The sequence below is a fragment of the Zingiber officinale genome, chromosome 9B (assembly GCF_018446385.1).
Source record: "Zingiber officinale cultivar Zhangliang chromosome 9B, Zo_v1.1, whole genome shotgun sequence".
NCBI classification, from domain to species: Eukaryota; Viridiplantae; Streptophyta; class Magnoliopsida; order Zingiberales; family Zingiberaceae; genus Zingiber; species Zingiber officinale.
In genome coordinates this window covers 91,297,639-91,324,454 of record NC_056003.1, presented here as the reverse complement: position 1 = coordinate 91,324,454, position 26,816 = coordinate 91,297,639, and the positions used below count along the sequence as shown (strand labels likewise).

Sequence of the window (26,816 nt, the reverse complement as noted above, 5' to 3'; positions counted from 1 at the left end):
ATTTTTCTAGCCAGGGCGAAAAATAGGGAGCGCAAAACCAAGTAAAAAATAAAGCAGCCGTACCGCCACCGCGAATCCTCCCGCTGGTATTTTTGTAAAAAAAAAAAAAATTGTGCCACAGTCTGCCCCCGCTGAGAACCCTGCAAACCCACAAGAACACTACTTCCACCTGTCCATCTCCATGGGTAGCGAGCTGGAATCTTCTTTAATTAAATTAGTTTCAGCATAAAAACTTGATTTCTTATCTGTCCAACCATTACATTTACTCGTGTTTTTGTATAAACAGGAGCTGGGTGGCCATGGAGCATGGACCAGCATGAGGTTACGGCATGGCAGGGGGACCCCGGGCGCTGCATCTGCGCACGTGGCGAGACCCGGCTGTCGCCGTCGCCGAGTTGCTCGCCAGGTCCCTGCCCCGGTCCGCGTCCGCCTCCACCTTCACCTTCACCTCCACCATCCGATGGGCGGGCCCCGCTTGCTGCTCTGCTTCGACGCCGTTACTCTCCCGGCGCAATTCGCCGCTAGAAATCGTGGTGGCGTGGCGGTGTGGGACGGCGTGACGGGATTCGTTACGGGGTCCCAACCTTTCCCCCATGTCTCCGTCCCGTTCATTGATTCACCTCTCCTCTTCTCCGTCGTCTAATCCAAAATTCGCTGTTAATTCTTTTGAAATTTTTTTAGTTTTTCGTCGATATATTCGATTTCTACGTGCAGGTTTCGTCACTCCACTCTCTCGTGGGCCACCACTCGGTAGCGATCGAGCACCGGGAAGACAGAGAACGCCGCGAGGGCGACGAAATCATACCGGTAATTCCATCCGGTAAGTTGCCTTTGGCTCATTCCATTTAAAACGCTTTCTTTTATTTGCTTTCTCCCCCATCTCGCAGTCGCTCGATGAAATGCGGAGCAGAAGATTACGCCGCTACCTTCCTTAATCCTCTCGCTCCAGTCATTAGCAGGTACTTCGCTTGCTCTTTTCTGCTAATTCTACTATTGCCGTTTCAATGCTTCAACAATTTAGCAAATCCATTTTTGTGGATTCCACGAATCTACCCCTCCTTTTCACATGAGTTAAAAAGGAAACATGATAGTGGCGGGTCCTTGTGCATCATTGGTAGATTAATGGGAACGGAAATCAAAGTTTAGAAAGGCTAATTTCGATCGCTTACCAAATGCGCTTTTATGTTCCCCTCAGGCCACGTGGAAGACACCAAACACTGACTTAGTTCTTTGTTTATGCATCAATGCCACGAGGAGTATCTGAGGATAAGGATAAAAGATAGACGATGGGGCAGAGGTGCTCTGAACTTGGCAAATATTTTATTCACATGTGACGATAACTTGATTTTAAAATAAATTACCACAACATTTCTTTGAGATTATCATACCTAGAAATAATGTTTTAGACTCTCTGTAGAGTAAGTTGACCTCTCCTTTTCTCTCTAGGTCGTCTCTTACATCCTGTTTCCTAGTATCATGGATTAGTAACTGTTGATTGATGAACGGTTCACTTAACTATCCAGTTTAAGAACAGTAATTCTGATCTGACCATTTTGGGAGTGGACAAGAAATATAGTAGTATTTTAACTTGCTTCTCTGTCATTTGAGCACGGAGTAGAGAATCTAATGGGGCAGAGGTAGCTGTAACCGACCTCAGATCGAGTTTAACTTTTATATTTATATATAAAGGTTTGATCGTTTGATACTTTTGTGCAAGTCATAGCCTGTGCGATTGGTGTACAAACAAGCCAGCCTTTTACTCAATGCTTGTGCCTATCAGCTGCGCTGCATGTGACATGTGAGGTCAGGCATTTAGGAATCCCATAAGCATCTGCCAGAAAGTTCAGTACTTATTTATTTATTGACGAGCATTAAGAAAACCTGGAGAGTAATTTTGTACACAAAGGTAGGTCTTTGATCTGTTGCTTCTCGCTGGAATTTGCAGACACAGTTAACCATTGCAACACAGAAATTAAATTACCAGCAGGACAGGCAGCCTTGAGCCTTTCAGGTGACAGACAAGTAGCAATGTGTTCAGGTTTACGGATCTGCAATTGTGAATGGTGACAAAGTTTGGAAAGTTTATTCATTGTATTCTTCGGTTTCTTGTACAGTCTTTACTGTCAACCCACAATACATGGTAATCAAAAGAATAGAAAATAATGGAAACACAATGATCTTATGGTTAGATATCTCGGTTGGATATTTTTGGGACCCATTATCGATCGTTCCTACCCTTCTCAATTACTGATTTAGATTGGATAGAAGAAGACGAAGATAATCTTTTCGGGGGGAAACATGTTGGGAGACAACCAAATTACAATCTACGTTTCTAGATTATTACAGAATTTCTGTTTCACGATTCTGTCGATTACGACTTACTGTTACAGTGACTTGAGCATATAATCTCAAGTTGTCGGCTGTCATAAGCCGATTACCAAGTTTGTTCGAGATCTAGCTTTTGCTCGATCCGAGTTGAGCCAAGTTGAGCGGAGATGTTGTCACTGAGTCGGTGTGAGTCAATCGATGAGGAGGAAGCTCACCTGAGCTCTTTGCTGAGTCAAATCGGTGAAGTGCTCTCTAGTCAGTGAGTCAAGCCGCTAAGTGAATCGAGTGGAGGCCAAGTCCTGCAGAGTGCAGTCTCCTTAAAACAGATTCGTCCCCTCTAGCGGTGCTCGGAGGTTTCTATGGACATCTAATTCCCTGGATAAAACGGCAAGATTACAAGCTCAACCAAGCAGTCGTGGCGATTTGAGTTGATACCCAAGAGCTATCATGTTATGCCAATCGAAAAACTGAAAGGCAACAAGAGAGAAAAATTGCTGACCGAACAAGTATACGGCAACAAGAACAAGAGGGAGGGATTGCTTCAGAAAAGATTGCACTTCTCAATCTCTCAATCTCTACACTACTTGTTCCATCTACTCCTTATATAGAAGAGTAGAATTGAAGAGCAAGTAAGGGTGCGTTTGGTTTGCACCGTTTTCATTTTCATTTTCTGGAAAACGCGCGTTTTCTAGAAAACAGAAAATGACTTTTTGTCATTCTCTGTTTTTCTAGAAAACGATAGCCAATTTTTTAGAAAACGCGCGCGGAAAACGCAAACCAAATACCATTTTCCAGAAAACGCGCGTTTTCCAGAAAATGAAAATGGAAAACGTGCGTACCAAACGCCCCCTAAGCTTTCCAAAGCTTGCTGGACGTGTCATGTTCGATCACACCAAGCTTTGCTTAATCAACAAGCAATGCTTGGTTTGCTCAACAAGCCACCAATGAAGCAACCCACATGGAAACACCAAGCATTGCTTGCTTGTGAAGCAACCCACGTGGCAACGCCAAGCATTGCCAAGTGTTGCTTGCTTGTGAAGCAACCCACGTGGCAACGCCACTTTTGCTTGAGTGTCTGAAAGAGACAAGCGGCAATTCCTGGTTGATCTATACAGACACATTGTGTCTCGACCAATTCATTTATGAGCAAGAGGGTTCACATAAGAACCCTTGGGTTGGTGCAATCCGGACCCCGGATTCTCACCTCCCTTTGCTCCTAATTTTGGTCGTAATGCCTCTCTTTCGCTGTGGGACTAAAACTTACAAGTCGTGTTTCCATTCAAATTTTTTAGCAATCCTCCACATGAATGGAAACAAGGATTTGTGATAGCCTTTGACAATTGAGTCGAGTATACGATAAATAAGTATTACCCTTTGAACCTTCCTTTGTAAAAATTTGTCTGTTCATTGGATGATCAGTAGATGCAATGTCTTTGAACTGTTCGATCGTTGATGTAAGCATTAACATAGCTTACCTAGGACTCTTCCTAATATAGCTCAGGTCTAGTGTGTTCCTTAACCATGAACATGTCTGGTTTTGTGAGAAGCGCTGAGAATTGTGCCTCCAATTCTTTTCGAAGCGGTAATCCCTTGAGAATATTTCTCTTACTCTACTATGAACTATGGTCATTAAAAGCAAAACTACTTACCCTTCATCTTGTCATTGCCTAGTCAGTTGTAGGTAGGTTGTCCTTTTGAACCTAATTATTGGGATGTCCAGTCAGCATAAGTTGTGTTTCTTTTGTACTGAACGCTGGCATTGACATTTATCTCAAGCCCATTCCTTTCAAGTAGCTTGCAACTAACTCTCGAGTTAACCCTAGTTAGCAGATCCGCTAAATTATCCTTTGATCGTATATAGTCAACAATGATAACCCCCATTAACAGCAATTGTCTAATGGTGTTATGTCTACGACATATATGTCTAGACTTAGCATTATATAGATGGTCAATTGTTGATTGACTATCACAATGTATGCATATTGCCAGCACAGGTTTTAGGCATCTTGGAACATCTTCAAAGGATTGTCGTAACCATTCAGCCTCTTCACCACATTTGTCAAGAGATATAAATTCATATTCTATCGTGAATCTAGTTATTACGGTTTATTTAGACGATTTCCACGAAATGACTGCACCTTCCAAAGTGAAGAAATATCCACTTCTAGACTTAGAGTCTTGTATATCAAATATCTAATTTGTATCTCTATAGCCTTCGAGCACAGCATGACATCTATTATAGTGTAGTCCATATTCACAAGTATATCGTAAGTACCTTAACACTCGTGCTATCCGTTTTCAGTGTTCAACATCAAGATTACTCGTGTATTTACTCAGATTACTAACTGCGTAGGGTAAGTTTGGTCATGTAAAACTCATCAGGTACATCAGACTTCCAATCACTCGTGAGTATTCTATCTAAGAGATACTTTTCTTGTGATTTCTCGATAGATGTAGACTTATATCTATCGACGTTTGTGTCAACGCATTATCACCCTTATTGAATCTCTCAAGAATCTTATCCACATAACAGGATTGACTTAGAACAAATCCTTCTGATGTCCTAAGAATTTTCATTTTTAGAATGACATCAGCTAGGCTCATGTCTTTTATGTCAAATCTTGAGTTCAATAAAGTTTTAGTGAATTTTAAGTATCTTATCATTACTCCAAATGATAAGTATGTCATCTACATATAAGCACAAGATGACATAGTCATGCTTTGTGACTTTCATATAGATACATTTATCACATTCATTAATGTGAAATCCACTGTCCATGCCACTGCTTTGGAGCCTGCTTTAAGCCATATAATGACTTTACTAATCTATAAACCTTATTTTTCTGCCATGGTGCCTAAAACCCTTTAGGTTGCTCCATATAAATTTCCTTTTCTAAATCTCTATTTAGAAAAGTTGTCTTCACATCCATCTGATGTATGTCCAGATTCCATAGAGCAACAATAGTTAACAGGACTCTAATGGAAGTTATTCTCGACACCGGAGAATACGTATCAAAGTAATCGAGGCTTTCAAGTTATCGGTAGCCTTTAATTACCAATCTTGCCTTATACTTGTTAATTGTGTCATTTAATCTCATTTTCTTCTTGAAAATCTACTTAGAACCGAGTGGTTTACTTTCCGGAGCAAGATCCATAAATTTTCAAATGTGGTTTTGCAAGATAGAGTCGATTTCAGATGCAGTCGCCTCTTTCCATTGAGGTCCCTCAGAACAATTAGAATATATGTGCATATCCGATAAATATGTCATCAACAGTCTTTGGTTATATCTTGATCCTCTCGTATCAAACACCAATACTTTAGCAAGACATCCCATACTCGTAAGTATTTGTAGGATGGTTCCAGTCCACAACTCATAAGGACTCTTTTTTATTTTATTTCGGGGTACTTTATTTAAAAGGTAATTTGCTGATAACACAACTTCCTCCCACATTTGCTTTGGCAACCCATAACTCAATAGAAGAGCATTCGTCATCTCTTTCATAGTTCGATTCTTACGCTCAGCAACACCATTTTGTTGCGGCGAATAGGGAACCGTTGTTTCGTGTCTGATCCATGTTCAACACATAACTCAGCAAACGATGGTACATATTCACCGCCTCGACCACTTTAATCTTTCGATTAAGTTGGTTTTTAGCCTTCTTCTTATATAGAACAAATTTCTTTATAGCTTAATCCTTACTTTCGATAAGATACACAAAATAATATTTTGTGTTATTTTCTACAAAAGTGATGAAGTACTTATTCTCACCACGTGTCGACGTACCTTTCAGGTCGCATATGTATGTGTGAATTAGACCGAGTGGTTTAGTACTTCTTTCAACGTGTTGAAAGGATGACCTTGTCATTTTTGTTTCAACACAAATCTCACACTTGTGTTTCGGGTCAAGGTGGAATGTAGGTATGCTTTGCATGTTAATTAGTTTATGTAATAGATTGTAGTTAACTTGTCCTAATCTATCATGTCACAAAGTGGAAGACTCAAGCATATACATAGAAGAGCGTTCGACTTTATTTATCTTAGGCTGAATCAAGGATATAAATTTCGTTCTGTGTCGGGCGGAACGGGCGAAACGGGCGAAACTTACCGTTCCGCCTGCACACCGAAACTGCACCGGCATTCAGAAGGTTTCGAAGCTTACTGCTGGCTTCAGAGGTGGCGCGTGAGCCCTGCGGCCGTTGAGGAGGCGTCGCGCGAGCCCCGCAACTGCGGCGAACTCGTCGTGCGAGCCCCTTGGTCGTGGCAGACTCGTCACGTAGCACCGTGGTGGTGGCGGCGGGCTCATCGCGTGAGCCCCGCGGCTGTAGTGGAGTCGTTTCACGAACCCTGCGGTGGTGGCGAGGCGAAGGCGGCGACTGCGGCGCAATCGCGAGGAAAAGTTAGGTTTTATAAAATGTTTTAATTATATTATATATATAATATATAATTTCTAATTAATTATTGTAATTATATATTATATAAATTAATAATTAATTAAATAAACACTTAATTAATTAATATAATTATAATGCATATTTTTATTAAAAATATAAAAAATTAAAATAAAAAATAGATAATTTATATAATATATACTTATATAATTTAAAATAATTTTTAAAATAAACTTAAAATTATTTTTTAATAAATTTAAAATAGATTAAAATTTTATAAAAATATTTAAAATAACTTTAAAATTTTATAAATAATTTTAAAAAAATAATTGTTAAATTTTTTTAATAATTATATAAATTTTTTAAATAAATTTGATTTTAGAATTCAATATAAGCTCTATGTATATATATACACACACACTTTAGAATATTTATGAACTATAATTATATATTATATAAATTAAAAAATAAATAATTTATATAATTATTAAATATATATTATGATCTTTATGTTAATTTATATAATTATTATAGATAATAATTTTTTTTAACTTATAAGTAAGATTTGGAGCCATGAATATTAACATATTCAGCTCTCTACATTTTAGATTTTCGGTTCCTATCGTAACACATATTTGCTGATATGAATGTCTAGGAAATACTTTAGATTACATATTCTTTATTTTAGAAGTTTTGAGAAATGTATATGGTTAAGTTACATAAAACTAATATAACAACAACCAAGCCTATATATATATATATATCGAAACCCTATCGGTACGGCACGATACGATACCGAAACCGTATCGTTCCGGTGTAAGGCCGAAACCTCGGCACGGGTCAAGATTTTAAATCTTGGGCTGAATGACCATTACATTAAGCTTAAACAACCTATCATATACATCACCTCTTCCTACAAACATTCTCTTTTTAGACAGCACAATTTTGTCCGACTCAAAAATAATGCAGAAACCATGCTTATTCGAAAGAGATTCAGATACTAGATTCTTTCAAATGTCTGGAACATACAACACATTGTTCAGAGTGAGCTTCTTACCTGAGGTCATCTTTAGCACCACTTTACCTTAGCCTTTTATATTCGAGGTTGCTGAATTTCCCATAAATAGATTGTTGCATCTTTGTCTTTCTCAAAGTTGTGGAACAGCTCCATGTTACAACTCACATGTCTAGTGGCATTGGTATCGATCCACCATTGCCACGGATTGGAACCTATCAGGTTCACTTTAGAGACCACGGCGCAGAGGTCCATATCTTATTCTTCCATCAGGTTGGTCTCATGCTTTTTCTTTTTCGGCTTTTTACCATCCAAAGCCTTGTGACCCACATGATCATAATTGTAGCATTTCCTTAAGAACTTCTTTTTCATAAGTCCTTTGGGTTGCATTTTGGAAGCACGCGTAGTCCTCCACTTCGACTTTTATCCGTGTTCGACAACGTTGGCTTTCACAGTACCATGAGAGAACAGTTTTCTTTCTGAACCCTTGTCCTCTTCAATACGAAGTCTAACCGTAAGTTCTTCCACGTTCATTTTCTTCCGCTTGTGCTCCACGTAATTCTTGAAGTCCTTACTGTAAACAAGTAGTTTTTCAATTATAGCTGTACCGGGAAGGTTTCACTTAGAATCATGCTCTCTGAGGGAATTTCTTGCAAGATTACTTGAAGTTTCTAGACTTAGTTGATCTGCCCCAGGGCGTAGCGCAGACGGTGAGCACATGGTATCTCTGGCGTAATGGTCAGGGGTCGATTCTCAGGAACTGACGACCTGGGGTTTACCTCGTCATGCGCCTATGGCCTTTGTACCTGCATGAACCTCCCTCCATATCCGTGGGGCCGACACTAGGGGGGTCGCTAAGGTAGCAGATCTACCTTCTAGACTTAGTTGATCACTGACTTAGATTCAATCATCTTATAGTGGAGGAAGAGGCCAACAATAAACATTTTTCCCCAGCATCCTTCGCTTTATATTTCTTATCCAGGGATTCTCACAGTACTCTTGTCTTTTTTTCTCACATATACAATATACAACGAATCGGTAAGACTATTGAGGATGTAATTTCGATAGAGAAACTCAGACTCGTTCCATTTGTTGACTGCCATGATGGTTTTCCATCATTTACACCCTCAACCAACTTGGGAGGTTCTTCAGTCAAGAGACATGTTAGATTCAGCATGGTCAAGTAGAAGAACATCTTCTGCTGTCAGCGCTTAAAGTTCAAGCCCATGAACTTCTCTGGTCTTTCCCCATGTGTGATTGGGACGGGCCCAATCGGGGCGAAGAAGGTTGGCACCTGTTGAGCCTGTTGCATCTCAATATTTTCTACTGCCATTGCAACAGAATAAGTAAGTTTAAAGTTTGTTCCACAATACCTACAACAAACCGGATTTCCGCTTTAAGTTTGTTACACACAAACTCCGAAACACCAAGTTTGTACTGAGGTTTGCTAGAATCAAACCCAAACACGAATTTGTTTTAAGTTTTGTTGGGAAATAACCAAATTACAATCTATGTTTCAAGATTGTTACAGAATCTCTGTTTCACGATTTTGTCGATTCTGACTTACTGTTACGGTGACTTGAGCATATAATCTCAAGTTGTCGGCTGTCGTAAGCCGATCACCAAATTTGTCCGAGAGCTAGCTTGTGCTCGATCCGAGTTGAGCCTAAGTTGAGCAGAGATGCTGTCGCTGAGTCGGCGTATGTGTCGACTGTTCTCCTGAGTCGGTTGATGAGGAGGAAGCTCACCCAAGCTCTTTGCCGAGTCGAATCGGTGAAGTGCTCTCTAGTCAGTGAGTTAAGCCGCCGAGTGAATCGAATGAAGGTTGAGTCATGCAGAGTGCAATATCCTTAAAATAGATTCATCCCCTCATGCTCGGAGGTTTCTATGGACTTCTATTTCCCAAGATAAAACGGCAAGATCACGAGCTCAATCGAACATTGATTGTTGTAGCAATCTTAGCTAATACCTGAGAGCTATCATGTTCTGCCAATCGAAAATTGAAAGGCAACAAAGCTTGCTGGACGTGCCATGTTCTATCAAGCCAAGCTTTGCTTGATCAACAAGCAATGTTTGGTTTGCTCAACAAGCCACCGATGATGCAACTCACGTGGCAATGCCAAGCATTGCTTGCTTGTGGAGCAACCCACGTGGCAATGCCATGTGTGCTTGAGTGTCCGAAAGAGACAAGTGGTAATTCCCAGCTGATCTATACGGACACATTGTGTCTCGACCGATTCATTTATGAGCAAGAGGGTTCACATAAGAACTCTTGGGTTGGTGCAATCCGGACCCTGGACCGTAATGCCTCTCTTTCGCCGTGGGACTAAGACTCACAAGTCGTGTTTCCATTCAAATTTTCCAACAAAACAATGTTCCCAAGTTGTTTTGATGTGGACTTGGTATAATACACATGGAGCTCGCAAAACAAATTGACTTGATGTGATGGATTTGAGTCGGATTGTGCTTAATGACTTAGAGGTCTGGTGCAAGGTGAAGACAAAAGTAAAGAATATTGGATGGGAGGTATGTTTGCTCGATGGCTAGATGAGAGCTTGGTGCATCTAATGAATTGAAGGTCTCACAAGGTGAACTCTGGGGTGATGAATATTGAGTAGTTATAAGTTTCAGGACTCAAAGGTCTAGTACAAGCTGTACTAGGAAGGCAAGTAGGATCAGATGACACAATACAAGCTTTGGGAGCTTAGTGCATCCGATGGATTGGAAACTTGACGCAAAGTGAACCTTTTGGTGATTTGGAATAAGGTGAACTTAGAGGTGTAGAGTATCAAATGGCATAGAGCAAGCTTAGGGAGCTTAGTATATCCAATGGATCAAATGTCTAGAGAGGTGGACTCTAAGGTGTTGATGCCATGGAGGTATGAGAGTGTGTGAGATTATGTGCGTGAAATGTCATCTTAACACTTGAAATGTAATTTATGATCGCAATTTGCTCTACTCAAAATGCTAATTCATGGAGGACTTAACTTGAAATGTTCATCCCGTGATCAAAAAAGGCCAAGGATGAATAATTCAGGTTAGTAGTTGTTAATGCAGTAGTTGGTGCACTCAGTGATCACTGCCTTAACTATCTATTTCAACTTTCTAGGTCTAGTACCTGGATCTTCTTGAGTAAGTTGATGCTCTAGGCTAATACTTTGCTATTGAAACTTCTAATGTTTAATCTTATACCATGTCTTCTTAGTTACCACTTCACTTCAGTAATAATGATTCAGCATCTTGGGCGAGCCACCGACATGTTTTACTTCTCCAAGGAAGGTAATCACATATTCTACTTGTCCAAATAAGCAATCCCAAACTCTGAAATATCTAGTAGAGCATTATAACTTAGCCGAAAACTAATCTACTCGATCAGCTGTTCTTTAGTGTAACATATATGCTCAAAATTAAGTTTTGTTAAATTTTCTCACGAACAAAAAGGCAATCAATTTCAATGTGCTTAGTTCACTCATGAAACACAGGATTCGATGTAATATGAAGAACAGTTTGGTTATCACACCATAGTTTAGTTGGTATTGAAATTTTAAGTCCTATTTCAGTCAAAAGTTGATATATCCATATTATCTCTCAAACAAACTATGTTATAGTCTTTATATTCTGACTCTGCATTGGATCGTGATACAACGTTTTGCTTCTTACTTTTCCATGAAACTAAATTTCCTTCAACAAAGATACAATAACCTAAAGTAGATCTTCCATGCATTTTAGAACCTACCCAATTTGCATCTGAAAAACATTCAATAGGAGTGTGCCCATGATTTTTATATGCGATATCATGTCCGGGTACTTCCTTCAAGTAACACAAAATTTGATCTAATACTGTCCAATGATGAACGGTTAGAAATGACATAGACTGACTAACAATACTGACCGAATATACAATATCACGACGAGTTAAAGTAATTGAACTTCTCAACCAACCTTCGATTTGGATGTTCAAATAGTTCCCCACCTCCTATGAGATGCATGTTTTGAGTCATTAGAGTACTACAAGGTGTTGCCCCTAATTTTTCTATCTCAGTTAATAAGTCGATGATATATTTTCTAAGATAGAAATATACCTTTTTTACTCATAACTTTAACACCCAAGAAATATTTTAGCACCACCAACTCTTTCGTATGAAACTGAGTATGAATGAAAGATTTAAGAGATGAGATTCCCATAGTATCACTTCCGATGATAACAATATCATCTACGTATACAACTAATAGAATGATATCATTTCTTAACTGCTTTTAGAATACGAAATGAGTAGACTTGTTTTTCATCATATCAAATTTTTTAACAATCTGACTAAAATTTTAAAACTAAGGACGAGGATTCTGTTTCAAACCATACAAAGATTTTTGAAGACCACAAAACTTACCCTAAACTCCCCTGAGCAACCAAGCCAGGAGATTGCTCCATATACACCTCCTCCTAAAGATAGACCCGACCCCGGGTCGGGTCTGGCTCGGACCCAACCTAGGCCCATAACTGGGTCAACGGGTTGGTTGCCCATTGACCCGGTTCGCTGGGTCGAATCGGAACCGGTCCGGCAACTTGCCGACTCAGTTCTGGTTCCTTAAATGCAAACTCGACGGACCGCCGGTTCAACAAGATTTTTTTTTTTTTTTGCCCTTTGGAACCGGCGATTCCTAGCCGTTGGGGGAGGGAAGGAGGTTTTTTTGGGTATTTTTTTCAACGGTTAGGAACATTTGACCGTTTTTTGATCAATGACTATGATTTAGTATTTGTTACTATCCAAACTCTATAAATAGAGAGCTCATTTTATTATTTTCACACACATCTTCTCTACTCTTAATCTCAATTTCATATTCTCTATACACTTTCGTTTTCAATTTTCAATTACAATGGAAGGAGTCATCTTGAGCTCGGAAGGGAAAAGAAATAATGAATCCGCGATAGGAGGACCCTAATATTCAATCCACCGATAATGAGATCGAGCACGTTCCGAATCCGACACCCGAAACACAGGGAAGTACTGATGCAATTACTTCTAAGGTTCGGAAACTTCCTCCTCTAAAGTCTTCTATTTTCACTAAACATTTTCACTAAACATTTTCCGAAACACAAGGAAGCACTGTGATGCTTCCTACAAATTCCAAGCTGGCGGCGACTATGGGTCGTTGAAACGACATGTAGAAACGAAGCACCCGACGGAATATGGACTCGACCATTCTCAAACACAATTATTAAGATTTTCTTCAACTAGCGCTAGTACTGATTCCGGTTTATTTTTATATTCGGATAATAAATTAAAAGAACCATTAGCTAAATTTGTTTCGAACATCTTTCTTTTAGTTTTAGATCTAAATGCAGACTTGAAGATTTTTTATAAAGAATCTCTTAATCCATGTGCTAAACGTGTTCCTAGGACTATACTTACTCGTACAATTAAAACATTAGTAAAACAAGGAAAAAAGAATTTAATTGATGAATTTAGTAAATTAGATAATAAAGTTTCTTTATATTCCGATATTTAAAAAGATTATTGGCAAACACATTCGTATATGGGTGTGATTTACCATTGGATCGATAACTCTTGGAACCTCTAAAAAAATATTGTTAGCTTATAGAGTTTTTGATGAATCACATAATGCTTATAACATCGCATAATTTTTATGTTTAATTTTAAAAGAAGATAGCTTAACTCATAAAATATCTTCAATATCATTAGATAATGCTAGTTCCAATACCGCTTCTATAGATGATCTTAAATTTGTTTGTCAACCTATTATTGGTGGTTTATTTTTTCATATTCGTTGTGTATGTCATGTTTTAAATTTATGTGTTCAAGATGAATTAAAAATTTTAAAAAGTTATATTAAACCAATTAGAATTGCAGTTTCTTATTTATGGTCTCATCCATCTATAATAAAACAATGGGGTAGGTTTTGTAAAACTAATGGAATGAGATCTAAAAAATTTCCACGTGATGTACCAATATGTTGGAGTTCAACATACCAATAATTACAAGATTCATTTCAATATAAAGAATTATTATGTTCATTTTTTGCACAAAATATTAATACTAATATATATTTATTTTCACAACAATGGAATATTTGTAGTAGTATTTGTGAAATTTTAAAAATATTTAATGATATAGCCGAACAACTTTTCGATGTTTATTATCCCACTGCTCAATTAGTTTTAGAACATTTTTCTAATATAGTATTAGTTTTAAATGAACATATTAATAATGAATCTTTATCTTCTTGCACCATAGCTATGAAAACTAAATGGGAAAAATATTTTTATTTTATTCCTGAAATTTATTTAATTACATTTGCTTTAGATCCTAGATTTAAATTAAAAGTTTTATAAGAAATGTTAACTTTATATTATGACGCTTTAATTCCAATTAAAAATTCTTCTTCTCCTGATCTAGTTAATATTGTAGATAATGTTAGAATTTATTTATATGATATTTATAAGCAATATTATGCAAAATATGAAACACAAATTAATATTTCTAAAATACAACAAACAACTAGTAGTAATTTAAAACTTACAAAAGCACAACTTTTATTAAAAGAACGGACAAAACGTCCACGAGGATTCTCAAATTCCACACAAGATCTTGAGAATTATTTTACGACTTCTTTTGATTTTAATAAAGCAGATAGCAAAAATTTCGATATCTTAAAGTAGTGGTCCCAGAAGGCTCGAAACTTTCCCGTTCTCTCCGTGATCGCCAAAGAAATTTTAGCTTGTCCAGTGTAACTGTTGTTGTGGAGCATACGTTCATTGTTGGCGGCAATATATTAGATGAACGACGATTAACTTTGTCTCCCGACTGATTGGAAGCTCGAGCATTATTTGACGATTAGACTAGAGCGGAGAAAGGAATCCAAGGAATGCAACTTTTAGATGACGAAGTTGAAGATTTTGATTCTGAAGGAACGAATACGACAGGAATGGGAAATGGAAGTGAGTGACAATGTAAAAGGATAAAAATATAAAAGAACTATGTGGACTTTGATTCCCCTATACTCTAAGGGGATATGTAGACAACTTAAATAAGTGCAAGCCCCTTTTTGCAATAAATTTTAATTTTAAAATTTTTAAATTTTAAATTTTTATTTTTTTTTAACATAATAATCTTGAACCGTGGCGTGAACTGAACCGTGGACTGGCAGTTCCGAACCGTGGACCGGCGGTTCCGAATCGTGAACCGTAATTGTCTTGGGCGGTTAAGGTTAAGGGGTCGACCTACCTGGAACCGTTGAACCGGCGGTTCTAAACAGTTGAACCGTCGGTTCTAAACAGTCGAACCGTCGATTATGAACCGTGATCAGGTCTACCTAAAGATCACCATGAAGAAAAATATTCTTGATATCAAGTTGATGTAAAAGTCAATGATGAGTAGCGGTTATTGAAATAAACAATCAAACAGACTTTGCAACATGAGAAAAAGTGTCAGAAGAATCCACCCCATAGATTTGAGCATAGCTTTTAGTGACAAGACGGACTTTTAATCTAACAACTGACCCATCCAGATTAACTTTAACTATGAATACACATTTGCATCTAATAGCCCATTTCCCTGAAGGTAGATCGACCAAGTCCAAGTGTCATTGTCATCTAAAGCATTCATCACCTCTATCATTGTATCTTTCGAACCAGGATGAGATATGACCTCACGCACAGTCCTAGGAATAGAGATAGGATCAAGTGAAGTAATAAAAGAACAAGAGGAAGACGACAAGTTGTTATAAGAAATAAATCATTTACCTTTGTGTAACGCTATAGGAAGATCATTGCTTGGAACTGGATTTGATGACGAAGTAGTGGGTCTAGAGGGTGACGCCTAGGTGCAGAGGGTGTGATAGATTACACCAACAAATCATCATCCTTCCTTTGATGAGTCAGAATAGGTAAAGATGGGAAATAAGATGTGTCTTCCATGAAGGTAATATCAATTAAGATAAAGATATTTATTAATACGAGGCAATAACACCTATAGCATTTTTAAAGACGAGAATAACCAAGGAAGATACGCTTTAAAGACTTGACATCTAATTTAGTGACATGTTGATGAACATCCTGAATAAAACAAGTGCTACTAAATATCCTAGGGTTCAACTGTGTACTTACATTTATCTCCCTCCATATCCATGGGACCGGCTTTAGGGGGCCGCTGATGTGGCGGTTCCACATTTTTTTTGTTAATAGGAAATGACTTATTGGTAAAAAAAAAATTTGTAAGGGATTTCACCGAGGCATGCGGTTAATGAGAAAACATGCTCTAGAAATTGCATAAGCCCAAAAAGATTTGAGAACATTAATTTGAAATAAAAGGGCCTGTGCAGTTTCAAGAACATGTCTATTTTTACGTTCAGCTACACTATTTTGGGATGGAGTGTCATTACAAGAGGTTTCATGAAGCATGTCATTCTGATCCATATACGATTGAAATAAACTAGACATATACTCCTTCCTTAACATTATCACTTTGCAAAGTACGGATGGATGTATTAAACTGAGTTTTTAATCTCAGCACCAAAGGCACGAAATAGAGAAAATAACTCAGAATGATTTTTCATTAAATATAACTAGGTTACATGAGAGTAATCATCGACAAAAGTAACAAAATACTTAAAACTATGTTTAGATAAAACAAGACAAGGACCCTAAATATCGGAATGAACTAATTCAAAGGAATAGTAGCATGTTTATTTACTCTAGGACTCGAACTAAGACGGTGATGTTTTGCAAACTAACACGACTCACAATCTAATGAAGACATCTTCCTTACATTGTGGACAAAGCTTTTTGAACAAAGGTAGAGATGAATGCCCCAACTTACAATGAGTCTCGAATGGAGAAGTGACACTCAAGTAGGCAAATGAATTTGGGGAGTATTGTGTCAAGAATATAAAGGCCTCCAGACTCCTGGTCTTTACCAATAAGCTTCTTCATCAAAAGATCCTGAAACAAGCAATGATTAGGAAAAATTGAGATGCAACAGTTAAAATTACTAGTTAGTTGATGACAGAGAATAAATTAAAGGATAAATTAGGTAAATATAAGACAGATGACAGAGAAAGCAAAAGGGTAGAATTGATATTGCTCGATTCAAGATGGAGACCCATCAGCTAAAGTAACAATATGAGTATTAGCTTTGGATTGAAAGTAGAAAATAAATTAGAATTACCTGTCATGTGATCCGTGACACCATAATCAATGACTCTTTGGAGAATAAGGAAAGAAGACGTGCATTTTGTTTACCTGAATCATCAATAGCAGTGAAAGAGGGAAATGGCGATTTGAATGATTCTTGATATTTTGAGAACTTGACAAACTCATGTACAGAAATAAAGACTGATTTATCAAAGGCATCATTAGTAGACGCAATATGGGCGAAGTATTTTTGCTAATTTTTGTACTAAAACTTTCTACACTCAAATTTTGTATAGCCTGATTGCACAAAATACTACTAGAATTACGCGTTCGAGTTTGAAAGTCCTGGGACCACCTCCTTTATTTCTATTGTAACAAGTTGATCTTTTAGACACATAATTAGTATTGCAACTTATTAGAGCACCACTAAGTGGTGTGGGTGTAGTAGTTTCTGTACGAAGAATGCGACTAAATACATCTTGTAGAGAGGAGACCTCAAACCCAGAGAGAACTTGTGACTTAGAAAACTCAAAGTCAGGAGATAAGCCAGCAAGGAAGCTTATGACCGCCATCTGCTCTCTCGTTGGATTTGTTGAACCTTCACATCAAAGCTAAAGGGCAGCAACATATTAAGCTCTTCATATATCTTTTGTAACACCATAAAATAACTGATCAGCGGTTGATCTTGTTTTTCCACATGGTAAAAGACTTTATAAAGCTCATACATGCAGGAGAGATTCCCCTTTTCAGAATATAAAAATTTCAAATAATCCATTAGTTTTTAACAAATTCATCAAACCAAGTACCTTACTATCAATACAATTTCGAATATGAAGGAACAAGCGATGATCCTCTCTTAGCCATGTCTATTTCAAATCATCTTTAGGAGGATCATCAATCAAATGACCATCTTTATCAATACTTCGTAGATAAAGACGATCAGTTTTACTCCAATCCAAATAGTTCGAACCTTTAGCTTATGGTATGTGATCTTATGGGCACTACATCTGTCACAAGATAAGGCTTATTCTCAGTCATAAGATTTTATCTCACGGGAACACAACAACAGGAAGGGGAGTCTTGGCGCAACGGTAAAGTTGTTGCTTTGTGACCAAAAGGTCATGGGTTCGAATCCTGAAAACAGTCTCTTGCAAAAAGCAGGGTAAGACTGCGTACAATGGATCCTTCCCCGGGACCCCGCATAGTGGGAGTTTCGTGCACCGGGCTGTCCTTTTTTTTTTTAACACAACAACAGGAGATGGAGCCTCGATGCATAGATCTGTAGCTTGCACCAGAAAGACAAAACACAACAACGGGAAGAAAGCACAACAACATGACAAGTATAAATGCAGCAACAGAAAAGGATTCTGCTATGATGGACGGATCTCTTGCTTGTGCCGGGAGGATATGAGGGCAGACGCCGACGGTAGCGAAGTGGGACAAGAGAAAACGCAGCAACAGAAGAGAGCACAACTACAGTGGACAGATCTCTTGCTTGCACCGAGAGGATATGAGGGTAGATGCCGACGGTGGCAAAGCAGGACAAGAGAAAACACAGCAACAGAAGAAGAAGAAGTCCTGTAGTAGTGGTGATGACTTAGCCGGGGTTGGAAATGCGCGTGATTGTCGTAGCAGGAAGCAACGCTGAAGTCGTCGTTGCAAGAGGCGAGCGCGATCACGGGATAGGCAGCATGATCGCAGTACATTAATGGGGCAGAGGCTTGGAGCTCGTTGATGGCTAGGGTTCGTGGGAGGAGGGATTGAAGATGTTGCTACGAGTTGATCATTGTTTTAGCAAAGGCGGAGGTGTCGCCAAAACAAGCGGAGGGTGTCAAAGGAGAATTGGCGAAGGAGGAGGTGTCTCTGAAGAAGCCTGGCCGCCTCTCGGCTAGCGAGCGGAGGGTGTTGAAGGAGAAAGGGATCATAGGTTGAGAGAGAGAGGGCATCAAAGGAGAATCGGTGGAGGATTAATCCTAATTTCTAATCGCTAATGCTATCATACCATGTAACTTGAGATGAAAAGAATAGGGGGCCGCTAAGGTAGCGGATCTACCTTTTTGAGATGAAAAGAATACATAAACTTTATTGAAGAGTGAGACATATTTATATACAAATTAAGGATCTATTTTAAAAAATTATAATTAGGCTAATTGACAATTATCCTAATTGGAACATCTATTAACTAATTTGCTCCGATAATATGGTAATTAATATATACACATATGGTAACTAATATACAAATAATAACTCTTATCACAAGATTGACTTGTTTGAAAATCAAGTGACTTGGTCAGAGTTGTAGTTCTTAAAGTTTTCGAGATATTGATTCTATTCAATCAATAGCTTTGTTACCAGGTTAAACAAATAATTGGCATAAGACCAACTCAAATCTATTTAGTTTTCTTTCAGTTATCAATTTGATTATCTTGATGCTTATGAAAACCAGTTATCAGTCCTTCAAGCAATACTTCTAATATGAGAAATGTGTTTGCTAACACTGACAAAACTTTGAGGAAGATATTTTACACATGATGAACCGCCATGTTCAGCTCACTGATGATGCTTATGATTGGTTATCTTTCATCTCCATGTTCTCCATTCTGGAACACCCCCCACACCATATTTCATGTAACCACGTTTTATTATTGTGTCTCTGCACTGTGTCCCATTTTGCACACACTGTATGGGGTACTGCATCATCTGGGCCCTGCCTGTTTTCTTCTGTCGATATGATTGATATTTGATTGCATAATTTCTAGTGTGTTAGGCCTCGGAAGCTTTTATTCACAACCTCTAATGTCTGATTTATTCACAGAAGCTTTACTTTGCCCAAGTCCAAAGAAGATGAGACAGATGAACTGATTGATCAAACAGGAGTCTGCTGCTCATACAACAGTCAATACATGCATATCTGACTTGAAAGCTCAATTATGGTCTGGTTCATTCAGTACCGGTCTAACTCGGGCCGAACCGGTTTGGGCGTAGTGCTGCTCATTGCCCTCCACACTCATTCTGCCTGTTCTTCTCCTTCTCCTCCTTCTCGTTCTTCTAGCCAGTGGCCATGGAGGGAGATCCAGATGTGGCGAACACGAAGGAAGGCGTCGAGGCGGACATATCCGCACTATGCGAGCACGTGTGGGTGACTTCTAGGAGCCAGCTGACTGGGATAACCCTGATCCTTCCTCTTTTACTTATTTTCCATATGTTCGCTATTGTGTTGCCTTGTGTTACGGAAATATGGCAGAAATGTCTGTTTTTTTTTAGTGTGCAGAATGTGTTTGGTTGCCCTCGATGGGTTGGGTTGGTATTGAGTTTGCCTGCCTCACACATGAATTCAAGTTTCTTCTAAGTTTTCAGTTGAAGAAGATGGTTTAAGATGTTGTGGTTTAAATTCATGTTGCATGTGCATTAGAAAGAAGATGGCTTATTAGGAAGCATGCGCATTCATTCTTAGAATATTTAGGCTAAGTTGAACAAGAAATGCAACATGAGTAAGTCAGTAGTGTTTCATCTAACTTTTAAGTATATTTGACCATGGTCTACAACTTGGAAATAGTCCATGTAATTGTATCATTCATGGACGTTAACTCTTCAAATTTCTTTTACTCCTGTGATATTAACTTTGTTTTGACCAGACCTTCCTTTGTTTTGTCTTCCAGCACATTGACACTTGAAGGTGTTCGAAGAGCGCTAGAGAAGTACTTGGGGATGAACACATTTTTCATCGGTGTTCATAAAAGGTTGTTTGGAGGAGGTAGCCTACAAGCTAAGCTTTGCGTCTATACATATTTTATATATATTTTACATAGTATAATGCATCATGTTCTTATAGGAGGTTAGAAGCTGCCATGACTGGTGACTTTCTGCAGCAGCTTCATCAAGAACATTAGCACCAATGTAACTCCTTTCACTAATTAGCTTAAGAAAGGAGAGATCCACTGGACTAATTTTTTCCTCTTTAGCATTTCAAGAATAAAGAAAAAAATGACTAATGTCCCCATCCAAACATCCCAACCTCTCTAAAACATTCTAAATAGTCTGTGATGCGTTTGGAATAAGAATTGGAGGTACCTTGAGCCAAGAAGGAAACCTCTATGCTTTTAGCAAAAAAAAAAAAAAAAAAAACCAATGAAACTTGACTACGCTACTATACGTGTGATAAAAAGTTTTATTCTATGATCCTATCTAGAACATTCCGTGTCTTGAGTGCCATGATTCATGTAATTCACATCTGTGTAATATATTTATTTATTTGTTTATTACACAGGTCTTTAGGTTTACTATCAAAGAGTTCAATTCCACATAGTTCTTAGTCTTGAGTTCTTTATGCTATTTGGTGCTTTTAAAGTGCAATTTGGTGAATTCTGATCTTCACTCTTTTCTCAGTAAACTTTTGAGATATTGCACCCTTATTTTGTTCCTTAAACCCCTTGAGAAGCCATACTTTCCATCCTAACTGCTTTCTTTTCTTTCTTTGCAGATGAAGACGAAGAAGATGATGAAGAAGAAAGTGACTGAGGTGTGTAACCAAATACATCATCTTGTCCATTCATTATGTTTGTTGATTTCTGAATATATTGTTAGCAAACTGGAGTGCTCTCGTCAGAAGGACAGTAAGCATATCTTATTCTGTTAAACATTACCAGCCATAGAACATTTTCATATTATCTTCAGAAAATTCTAAGATTTATTTCTTTTAATTAAAAGAAATTCTCTCCATCACTCTTACTACTTGGGGGATAGTTTTCTCGTCTATCCTTCTAGTTTGTCACCACTCCATTGATATTGATAGACACCCAAGAGTACAAATGGCTAGTCCATTATTGTATGCACAGTATCATCACTTATTCAAAAATCAAAATATTATATATTCATTTACGAACAAGATATTACTGCAAATGAATTACAAATTAGAGTTCGTCACGTTACCTGTCTGAGAACAAATATCTCCCTTTAGATTTCGTGCACAAATATCTTTGTTCCTTAAGATATATCACCAACGACATTAAATTAAATGCTAAAAGAATATTAAAAAAGATAAGAAAAAGTGAAAAACCGGATGAAAATCGCCTTTTTCTTCTTTCTTCTGCTGCTTCTTTTGCATACAACCCCACAAGAAACCCATCTGCGCTGGCAAGGTCCTTTTTTGGAAAGTTGATGTTTATATGGATCCATGACGGTATTATTGGAGACGTACTCGTGTTGTGATTGGATGGGAGGGTAGCCGCGTATACTTTGGCGGTCTCGACAACGAAACGTTCGTGGAGTTAATTATTCTCGTCTGGGTAAATTGTCATTTTTGAAAGTCTAGGGACGAAAGCGAAATTTTGCTCCTCCCAAAAATATCTCGATGGAGTCGGAGAGAGTCAGTGGGCCACCTGCGCGCTTTCCAGCTGGCAAACCGTGACACGTAGGACAAACAAACAAGGGCCCCACCGAGGAGCGCCGGCATAAATATCTCTGGTTCGCCACCTCGCTTCGATCTATCGAGTCCGTTTCTCCTCCGTCTCCGTCTCCGTCGTCGAAGAGAAGGGGCGATCCAGAGGCAGAGGATTTCGAAGAAGTTTGTTTGTTTGTTTGTTTTTCGGATTCTTTTATTCTACGTTCGATCGAGGTGGGAGGCTTCCCGGAGACTTATCGCCGTGCACATGGGCGAGTCGGATCGGCCGAACACGGAAAAGATTCCCAAGTTGGAGAGCCCTAGCACTGTGAGTAATCGTTTACCCCACTTCTAACTCGTCTAATCCATAGAAGCCTACTTCCTTTGTCGTTTAAGTTGATCCTCTTGAGCATCAGGATCTTTCAGATAGAATTTTGACGGGTATTTCTTTGAATCGTAACGATAAATTTAGGTTTTCCTGGACTCATCCCCAATTCTTGCTTTTCTTTTTTATATGGTAGTTAGCGGATTGGATATTAAGAAAGCTTTTTTCTTTTTTCTTTTTTCTTTTTTAACTTCAATATAAAGGTGATGTTTGACCAATTTCTCTTTACGAAAAAGTGCATCTGTAAACTTTACGAAAAAGGAAAATTTACCTTAATAAAGATATTTTTTTCCGTCGTAAGATTGTTTACTTGCTGAAAATCTTTGATAGTGCAAAACGCTGGCTTTTGCGTAGGTATATTGAGTTTGATGTATGCTGGTTCGATCTACGTTCATGCTTATTATGCAGGAAGATCTAGTGAGAATTCCATGGTCTGTAAGGTGAATCCCTGAACCAACATGATGGTGAAGGGGAGAATGTTTACTCAGTGTACCAGTTAGACACCCGTAGTAATACTAGTCATACTCTATAGTTTAGACTCGCGAATTGTTGATGCCCTGGTGGACTCCTGAAAAGTAGTAGAATTTATCTGGACGAATAATAGCAGGGATCGGGTTAGCAATTCTTCTAGTAATGTATAATACTTATCTTCTTCCTCCTTTTTCACTTGTTCTCTTATTTCATCTTTTGTCAAACAATGATAATTTCCCATATATCTGATTCCATTTCTGAGACACCTCAAGAAAAATTGTAAAGTATGCTCTACAAAGGAGGTGCATTCAACTTGAGTTTTTATCATTATCGAATCTGGTCAATTTTCAGCCAGAAAGGTGGAAGGAAGTGTGTGGAATTGTGGATGTTATAACAAGGAAAATACTTAAGGTTCTTGAAGTGGAAATGGGAACATTTTCAGGATATTTAATGCCTGTCATCCATTAAGAGAAATCTACGAGAAGAAGAAAAAACAAAACACAAAGATCAACATGCTGTGAATTTTGTTGAATATTTTATGGATTTTTGTTGTTTTTCTTCAGCAAAAAATTTTTACCTTGGAATTTGGCTGAAGACTTCTATAGCTCTGTCCTTCCTTTAACTCACTAAAAAGTATTGATAAGTGGTCACACAAGGTCCTCGTAGCTCATCTACTCTCCCTGATCCCTTGTTGGAATTTTCATACTATAGCAAGATGCAAGGCCGTCATGTTCCACCATATGATAGCAATTTTTATCATGTTTTTGATACTAAGGCACCTTAGACTTCATGACATACTCTTCATCTAGGTCTCATGCTAGACCAATCGTTATCTAAGGTTATAGCCTGTTCTAACTGCACTTATTTCCACTGAAGTCAGATTTGCTTAATTTGTTTTGTTCAATTGCATGCTTAATTCATCTTTGGTATTACATTCTCAACCGGGCACATTAATATCCATTATACGGATTCTCTATTCCATCTTTGGTATAGAATAATGAGTTAATGTATATCTCTTACCTTTCAGGACTCTCAGCTGGTGGGTTCTCTATCAAATGGATGGACAGATGAAAAACATGTAATATTTCTTAATTGCATTGAATCCGCTTTTGTTAATGAGCTATACAATGAGAAATACGAAACAAATGCATTTCACGGATGGTTATCAAGGATGAAAATGCCAAAGGGATCTTGTGGACAATGTGAAAATGATCAAAAAGCTGGTCAGGTTGTTAGAGATTTCTACTTTTAGCCCTGTTCCTTTCCTTTTGATACCTGTTTTTATTATGTCTTAAACTTTCTGATCAAGAACCACGTCAACTCTGTAGTTCAAGGTATTGCGTATGAGTTCTTGGAAGAACTTTATATATGACATGGACAAGATAGATGCAGAGACTGAGACTGGTCTCATGCCTCTGTCTGCAAATCCATGGATTCAACATTTTCGACCAACTTGCATTATGAAGGAGAAGAATCTTAAATCATCTGACAAGATTGATTATTCTCATCTCACTCGACCTTCAGTTCATCTAGAGAATGATGGTCATTATGGAGAAGGAACAAGCTCAAAGCACAACTGTTGTCAAGATTCTGTTGGTAGCAACGCAGGTACTTATTATTTAAAGGTGTTTTCTTAGCTTGGTTATGAAGTCCATTACCTTTTGAGTTTGCGTCCAATTGAAGGCAGGCTTTTGTATGTTTTGTGTTAATTGTGTTGGTGTACATAGGTATATGGCAAGGAATTTCTGTTTGATTCAAAAACAAACCTGAATTTTTATAAGTGCTCCATCACCATTATCCATACATTTTTATGTTGTTTATAAAGTGTTTTTTAAGCTAAGGTTTTCATGTTTAGCCACACCTTTTGACTCTTCCCATAGGTTACGTAAGTTAACAAGGGAAAAAAAATAATTCTACATTATTATTTGATTCCTGCTTGTGAAAAGGTTTTTAGGCTACCATAATAGTTATCTTTGACAACATGGCTTCATTCATGATGATGATGATGAAGATGGTTACATTATTTGGGAATGCACTACTCTCCTTTGCCACTGAATCCTCATATTGCTGATTTTGCAACTCAACCATCTTTTCTTTTTATGGAGAAACTCAACCATTTGATATTCTAGTTCTGTGAGTCCAAAACCAGTCTTCAGCTGGGCAATGAAAAATGTATCAAGTTTGTTGAACTCCACAATTTATTTGAAATATCTAGCCTGAAAGTTGATCCTTCATCTTGCAGAGGTGTCAGACCAGAACTTCGTTGATGACGAACTTATATCTGAGAAAAGAAGTACAATAAGTCTGAAAAGAAAGCCGGGTGCTCAAGTTGCTCATAATTCTATCAATAATCAAGTATGGGGTAGACTCCGTATTCCTCATTTATGCATAGGAACTGAACAAACATTTATGCATAATTCCTCATTTTGCAATTTTTACAACTTTCAACTGATAACTTCCATTTGATTATTCTTCAGCTCCCCTCTAAGAAAGCATTTGTTTCCCCAATTTCTGTTGCGAACCATACTTCTCTATGCACAGTAAATTCAGAATCCAGCAGCAGAACATGGGAAGTTGATTCAATCTTAGTGCTCTCTGAAACTGAAGCACCATTATATGACGACGAGGAGGTGAACAGTTGAATTTTCGGAAAATCAGAGTGAAGATAATGGTGTACCTAGTTTCCATGTAGATAAGTATGGTTGTTTTTTCAGATAGTTTCAAGCAAGAAGTTAATGTGGAATCAATTCAATACTGACTAGGTTTTTAGCTTCCTGTTTGGAAGCTTGTGCTATCACAAAGTAGTATGCTCACGGTTTGTAACAAAAGCGGGAGAGTCATCTCCTGATCTTTTCTATTAATTGTTTATCTTGAGGAGAAATCCATGTCTAGTTATGCATCTCTGGGATTTCATTAGGGTTACAAACGGATCGAGCCGGTTCGCGAGCTTTTCAAACTGACTTAAAAAATATTTGATTCATATTCAAAATTATCGAATTCAGACCGAACTCGAATATGTTAGAATATTTTTTTCAAGTCAAATTCAAACTTATACCATTTTATTCGATTGTTCACGAACTGAACTCAAATCGAATTCCAATTAAAAAGGTTCAAATAATTCAAATTGAATTCGAATTTAAATCATTTTATAGTTTGAATATGAATTTAAATCATTTTGAATTATAGTTTGAATATGCTTGAATCAAGGTTCGAACAATTTGAATCAAGCTTAAGCGAAAATTATTTGTATTTTCGAACTTCAAATGTCATATATATATTTTGAGCTTCAACTCAAATATCAATATTTTCATATTATTTGATTCGATTTGATTCGTTTACGCCCCTAGATTTTAATTCATATTATTCAACTCGATTTAATTTATTTATGCCCCTAGATTTCATTGAAGAATTCTGTTTCTTGTTCTATCTATCCATGTTTTACTAACTTGTGGCAATATTTGAGTATTCAGTTAACTACTGAATAGGAATGGTTTCATAATAATAATCCTTGGAAAGATATGATTCATTTTATTGGTTTCATAATAATAATCCTTTGAAAGATGTGATTCATTTTATTCTCCCAGTCTTATAATTTAAAAGTATTCCTTCTTGTCCCCGGAATAATAGTATAGCGGTAAGATATGTTCTTAATTTTTTAGACATCTACCAATCGAGTCTCAACTTCGGAAAATTAAT

At 37.7% G+C, this 26,816-nt stretch overlaps 2 protein-coding genes across 3 annotated transcripts; both read left to right on the top strand.

Moving 5' to 3' along the window:
* Nucleotides 1-43: 43 nt before the first annotated feature.
* LOC122022457 lies at nucleotides 44-21,349 on the top strand. Of its 2 annotated transcripts, none has more exons than XM_042580475.1 (5): nucleotides 44-185; nucleotides 287-820; nucleotides 888-959; nucleotides 20,544-20,624; nucleotides 20,717-21,349. In XM_042580475.1, exons 2-5 carry the CDS (start codon nucleotides 594-596, stop codon nucleotides 20,772-20,774), a joined length of 438 nt encoding a protein of 145 aa, XP_042436409.1. In that variant the 5' UTR covers nucleotides 44-185; nucleotides 287-593; the 3' UTR covers nucleotides 20,775-21,349. The 2 variants fall into 2 exon arrangements, with proteins under 2 accessions (XP_042436409.1, XP_042436410.1); XM_042580476.1 differs by having other exon boundaries at nucleotides 20,544-20,638; nucleotides 20,717-21,348.
* Nucleotides 21,350-21,364: 15 nt separating this feature from the next.
* LOC122022456 (cold-regulated protein 27-like) lies at nucleotides 21,365-26,001 on the top strand. Its single transcript, XM_042580474.1, has 5 exons — nucleotides 21,365-21,403; nucleotides 24,148-24,348; nucleotides 24,449-24,728; nucleotides 25,363-25,475; nucleotides 25,598-26,001. The coding sequence occupies exons 1-5, from the start codon at nucleotides 21,365-21,367 to the stop codon at nucleotides 25,760-25,762; spliced, it is 798 nt and encodes a 265-aa protein (XP_042436408.1). The 3' UTR covers nucleotides 25,763-26,001.
* The last annotated feature ends 815 nt before the right edge of the window (nucleotides 26,002-26,816 follow it).